Raw genomic sequence first — 6,000 nt, forward strand, 5'->3', positions numbered from 1 at the left:
TAAATAACTCCGGAACCCGCGGGCAGTTAACTAACAGAGTTTTCTCAGGACGAGCAGATTTAGATATGAAAGGGCCCCACCTTCCATGTCTCTCTTTCTCTCTCTATGTCCTTCTCTTAGCTTCTTCTGCTCTCTCTCTCGGTCAGTGTATGCAAACACTGAGGCCCAAAGACCACAGACGAAGCTTTAGATCTGAAACTAACAAACCCTCCAAAGCCCTAGCTGCAAGGACGATACGGTATGCATTGTTTTGTTGTCCCTCCAGTACGCTTCAGCTTTTATGAGCATTCTTCCCATTTAGCCTAATGTAACTTTCTTGATCTCGTTTTGAGCACTGTTTGGTTAGTGGCTCGTGCTTCTCTTTCAGGTCTAGGGGAGAGATCTGATATTTGTTGAAACTATGCTCGTGCTTGATTCTGTGAATGCGGGGTTTATTGTGGTGCATTTTTTGTTCAAATTATTAGGATTCCGAGTTTTGGGTTCTTTTAGTTGTTTTATATGATTGTGATCATGGGATTCGATGAATGTGTTTTGACTTGCCAACTCGAGATCTTGTCATTCATTCCTTTTATTACAGTTTGAGTATTTGGAGATGTGCCTTGAGTTTTCATTCTCAAGTGTTTTTATAGTTGGGTAAACTGAGGCAGAGTTTGGTTAACGACTTAGTGAGAGAAAGGATAAAGCAGTCCATTGCGGTTGTGATTCAGTTATTTGAGCTGCTATGAATTATGATCCAATTAAGTGATGTTTTCTTTGATTGTTGAGAATATGTGAGCAGGAGAGAGAAATGATAAATGTGGAGCTAGAGTTGAATAAGTTTTCCTGTGTGTTGGCAATGAGAAATATGGTAAAAGTGAAGAAACAAAGATGGTAACTAGTTGCAATTTGATGTCCTTGTCTCTATCAAATTAAAACACCTTGAATAAGTAAATGGTGGTACTAGGCAAGTTTAAGGCAGTTTCTTCAGGCCTGAATACCTGAATACTCAAGATTCAGGATTACAGTTTCTCTTTCTTTTGTCACATTTCTGTAGAGATCAAATGGCAGTAGGTTGTAAATTGGTAAAGTTGAATAGGAATTTGTGAATTCTGCTTACAGTGAAACAGGATTTAGTGATCAATGCCAGAATCTCATATGTTAACTAGAGGATTTTTTCATGGCAATAGATGAGCTGAGTGTCATTTTTTCAAGCATTAGGGCCTGCTTGTTCCTTATGGTTTAATGCATCTAATGGCATTTGAATTTTGTGATGCCTCTGCTATTAAATTAGTTGAAAAACTGTTAAACTGGGTAGTCTTTCCTACCATGTGAACTTATTTGTTGTTATATTTTTCAACTTTCCCAACTCTTGAATGCTTGAACCCGCTACTCACTAGTCATTTATCCTTTCTGTGACCATTTTTGACAGGTGTGCATGTTTTAGTTGTCTGGTAGAAGTCTGTTTCTTGCTGTTCAATAAGGTGTAAATTGCCGTCAATGGCGGTCACAGATGGTCATAATCCTCTTCTTGGAGAAACAACTTGCGGTACTTTGCTGCAAAAATTGCAGGTATTTTACTTTTGGAACTTCTTTCCTTTTTGTTTTCTCCCACCCAATTAATGTGTTTGTTATAAAGAAATAGCTTAATTCATTGGCCTTGAGTCCTTGATGTGTGCTAGGAAATCTGGGATGAGGTTGGTGAGAGTGATGAGGAACGGGACAAAATGCTTCTTCAAATAGAACAGGAGTGTCTAGATGTGTACAAGAAGAAAGTTGAGCAGGCTGCAAAGTCAAGGTCACAGCTTATTCAGGCCTTGTCAGATGCCAAAATTGAATTGGCCAGTCTTCTTTCAGCCCTTGGAGAAAAAAGTTTTGTCGGAATTGTGAGTAATTTATTTATTTGCTCATGTGTCCCATGGTATGAGCAACAGTGAAAGCAGGGCTCCTTATGGTTTCCTTTTTCCTCTAATTGTAGCCGCAGTCAGAGAAATCTTCAGGAACAATCAAGGAACAACTTGCAGCTATAGCACCAGCACTGGAACAGCTCTGGAAACAGAAAGAGGACAGAGTAAAAGAGTTTTCTGATGTACAGTCACAAATTCAAAAAATATGTGGAGAAATTTCTGGGAACCTGAATGTTAATGAGGCGCCTGCAGTTGATGAGACTGATCTATCCCTGAAGAAGTTAGATGAATATCATTCCAAACTTCAGGAACTTCAAAAGGAAAAGGTAAACCTCTCTCTTGATGGTAATGAATTAGCATTAGAAAAAAAATTGTGCAGCTCCTAGCCCTGTAAACTTGTCAAGTTTATAACTGCTAATTGCTTATTTGGTATGGTAGAGTGATAGGTTGCAGAAGGTCCTTGAATTTGTGAGCAGTGTGCATGATCTCTGTGCTGTTCTTGGAATAGACTTCTTCAGTACCGTAACTGAAGTTCATCCGAGCTTAAATGATTCTACTGCTGTGCAGTGCAAAAGCATTAGTAATGATACATTAGCAAGGCTGGCTAAGACAGTCTTAGCACTAAAAGAAGATAAGAAGCAGAGGCTTCATAAGGTAAGCTTTACTTATTTTAGTTTTGGCGCTCAGAAAAGAAGCATGACTACTCACTTCCATTGCTACTTTATACTTGGACATAGATATGCATACTACTTCCTGAGACTGGCTGGCAAGCTTCTTGATATATGAATACCTTACCGTGTAATTTTTTTTTTTAAATGGAGAAATAGGAAGTATATTCAATAGAAAATATTGTATAATTTCAGCAGAAAAAGTTGGTAAAAATTTTGTTCAGAAGACTTTTTTCTCAGAAGGCGTTATTGTAAATTTAGGCATGAATTATACTTCCAGGTAATGTTAATATTTGTATTTTGGATACATGTATTAATATGAAAGGGAGAACTTTGTTTTCACCTGGTGTCCCTGTTTGACAATTTGGTTTCACCAGGTGTCTCTGTTTGACAATTGACAATCTCAGAGCATATGAAAAACTGTGCTATTTCCTATTAATATGTCCATACGGTTCATGAGTGTGTCTTAGTGGAAGATAAAATAAATAGCTCAAACATGTTATTCTATGTGTGGATGGGGCATTAAAAGGTATTTCTATTTTACCTAATCTCTGAGACATTTTTGGACATACGAAAAGATCTTTAGGCAGTTTTGTCCCATTAAGACTGATTTCATTTCTATGTGCTTTCTTTTCTATAAATTAGATAAAGCTCTTTGACATGTATCTTTACTCCACAGCTTCAAGAGTTGGCAACTCAGTTGATTGATCTATGGAATCTGATGGATACCTCCATAGAAGAAAGGAAATTGTTTGATCATGTTACCTGTAACATGTCAGCTTCAGTTGATGAAGTGACTGTCCCTGGTGCTCTTGCTATGGATCTGATTGAGCAGGTATGAAGTCTTCTAGGAAATAGATATACAGGTTTGAATGAACTGTGGGAGCTGTTTACTTATTTTATTGTCATACGTTCAAGGCTGAGGTTGAAGTGGAAAGGCTCGATCAGCTGAAAGCCAGCAGAATGAAAGAGATTGCCTTCAAAAAGCAAGCAGAACTTGAAGAAATATATGCATCTGCACATATAGAAATAGATCCAGAAGCTGCACGAGACAAAATCATGGCGCTGATTGATTCTGGAAATGTTGAGCCTGCTGAGTTGTTGGCTAACATGGACAACCAGATAGCAATATCCAAAGAAGAAGCTCTTAGCAGAAAAGAAATTTTGGACAAGGTTGAGAAATGGATGTCAGCATGTGAGGAAGAGAGTTGGCTTGAGGATTACAATCGGGTATTCATGATTCTGTCCTTTCTCTTGAGCATAAATAAGTCTAAGTGGGTGATTTTATTTCTTAGAAGTATCACTTCAATTTCAATTATATCAGCTTACTGAACTGTTGAATCTATTAGGTTAGAGAGGAAAGGAAAATATAGTTAACTGAGGAAGGATATAATGTTGGTGTCGAACTTATTTGTATCATTACCTACTTGGGGCTAAAACTAATTAGCTGTCTTTTGCTATCACAGGATGAAAATAGGTACAATGCCAGCAGAGGTGCACACTTGAACCTCAAGCGTGCAGAGAAAGCTCGGATTTTGGTAAACAAAATTCCAGGTATCTATAGAATCAGAGAATCACCAGATTTGTCAGAATTAACTTTTAAGTTTTAACAGATATTTCATAACCATTCATATCTTTTTTCTAATTTTTTTTAAAGCACTCGTGGACACCTTGGTTGCCAAAACACGTGCATGGGAGGAAGATCGGGGCATGCAATTTTCTTATGATGGAGTTCCCCTATTGGCCATGCTAGATGAATATGCCATGCTCAGGCAGGAAAGAGAAGAAGAAAAACGGAGACTTAGGGTAAGTTTCAAGTGATAACTATGTGGACCAAGCACACTGTTGAGATTAGATCAACTTGTTTTTAGTTACTTGGTATGGTAGATCTCGGTTGCTAACGGAGGTTACAACCATTGAACATGACAGGATCAAAAGAAGTTCAACGAGCAGCAAAACACAGAACAAGACACTGTCTTTGGCTCAAGGTCCAGCCCTGCTCGACCAGTTGGTACAAAGAAGGTGGTGGGTCCTCGTGCAAATGGAGGTGCAAATGGCACTCCCAACAGACGGCTATCCTTGAATGCTCATCAAAATGGCAGCAGGTCCAGCACTAAAGAGGGGAGAAGGGACAGTACTAGTAGACCAGCAGCTCCTGTTAACTATGTTGCCGTATCAAAAGAGGATGCTGCCTCCCACATTTCTGGTGCTGAACCAGTTCCAGCTTCGCCGTAACAAGACAGATCTGCATGTTCAAGGCATTTTGATACCACTGTTGTTACTACTAGGAGGTTGTTGTAATGAAATAGTTGTGAAAAACAAGAATTGGAGAGTGAACTGTTTCTAGTTGTGTGTTCTATTGGCAGTTTTAAGCTGTTGTATAATCCATGGAGCTATACTTGTTCATTTTAGAATATATCGATGTATTACCTCTGAAAAATCATTTTGGCAGATCAGCATCCTGTGCATCTATCTACTTAATTCATAGTAAATGGGTTTAGAGGGTATGAACTTTTGGTTGTTGCCATAATTGTGCTGGAGTAAGACGATCTGGATGTTGAACTACTGCTGAACCATTTACAGCAGAAGCACTCAAAACAAAGCTTGATGATTGCCTTTTGAGTTCCATAATCTTGGGTCACATGCAGCTTGTGGAAAATAAAGCCTCGGTGAATAAGAACCACTCTTCCCTCTATTAGCATTAGTATTTGTGAATCTGAAATTTGGCATGAAAACAATTAGTCTGAAGCAAGATTCACGATTATGCTCAGTTTGTCGCGAAACTTGCAAACAATGTTCTTCTTTTACTCATATTGATCAGTTGTGAAATTAGCAATAGTGCAGAATAAGAAACAAACTGTGATGGAGAGGCAATCATTTACTCTTTTAGATTCTACTTGAACCAACTCTCCATATAACTATGACAATTGACACTGACGGTTGTGGTTCCATAAGCACTGAGAATCTCTTCACACACCATAAAAAATACAAAATATAAGCTTGTTTATTCTAATTTACAAAATAAAGAATATTAATAAATTCATATATAATAATATAATATTAATAATATTTTTAAAGTCTAAAAAATAACTTACTTTTAAAAAATAAAGTCATTTTTCTTAAAAATAATTATTTTCCATTTGATCATGTAAGTATTCATTTATTGAGTGCATTTCATTTCATAAAATAGAAAAATGATAGGATATAATTAAACAAGAATTATAATAATACAACATAGTTTAAGTCAATATAAGAAGTCAGGTTAAAACTCTGATAACCCCTTGGCTTTCACTTTTTTTTTTTTTAATTTTTAAAAGAGAAAAACAACAACAAAAGGAAATGCCAGTTTTTCCTAAAACTAAAAGCTTTTTTTTTCCCAAAAATAATTGGATTTCATAAAAGGTTGACACCCAACATTACAAGAGGCCCAAGTTTTAGATTATAGTTGG

The 6,000-nt window shown here is 37.1% G+C and overlaps 1 protein-coding gene across 1 annotated transcript; it reads left to right on the top strand.

Annotated features, from left to right (window-relative positions):
- Nucleotides 1-95: 95 nt before the first annotated feature.
- Nucleotides 96-5,007, top strand: LOC110612315 (65-kDa microtubule-associated protein 1). The gene is made up of 10 exons (XM_021753069.2): nucleotides 96-238; nucleotides 1,409-1,548; nucleotides 1,659-1,862; nucleotides 1,955-2,209; nucleotides 2,322-2,537; nucleotides 3,231-3,386; nucleotides 3,470-3,781; nucleotides 4,018-4,105; nucleotides 4,209-4,357; nucleotides 4,481-5,007. Exons 2-10 carry the CDS (start codon nucleotides 1,477-1,479, stop codon nucleotides 4,784-4,786), a joined length of 1,758 nt encoding a protein of 585 aa, XP_021608761.1. The 5' UTR covers nucleotides 96-238; nucleotides 1,409-1,476; the 3' UTR covers nucleotides 4,787-5,007.
- Nucleotides 5,008-6,000: the final 993 nt, after the last annotated feature.

The sequence above is a fragment of the Manihot esculenta genome, chromosome 3 (assembly GCF_001659605.2).
Source record: "Manihot esculenta cultivar AM560-2 chromosome 3, M.esculenta_v8, whole genome shotgun sequence".
NCBI classification, from domain to species: domain Eukaryota; kingdom Viridiplantae; phylum Streptophyta; class Magnoliopsida; order Malpighiales; family Euphorbiaceae; genus Manihot; species Manihot esculenta.

Excerpts from the sequence above, each read along its gene's own strand:
- LOC110612315 (XM_021753069.2), top strand. The coding sequence starts at position 1,477 with ATGGCGGTCACAGATGGTCATAATCCTCTTCTTGGAGAAACAACTTGC. Across the intron at positions 2,538-3,230 it reads AGAAGCAGAGGCTTCATAAG|CTTCAAGAGTTGGCAACTCA; the intron begins GTAAGCTTTACT and ends TTTACTCCACAG. Across the intron at positions 4,358-4,480 it reads AAGAAAAACGGAGACTTAGG|GATCAAAAGAAGTTCAACGA; the intron begins GTAAGTTTCAAG and ends TGAACATGACAG.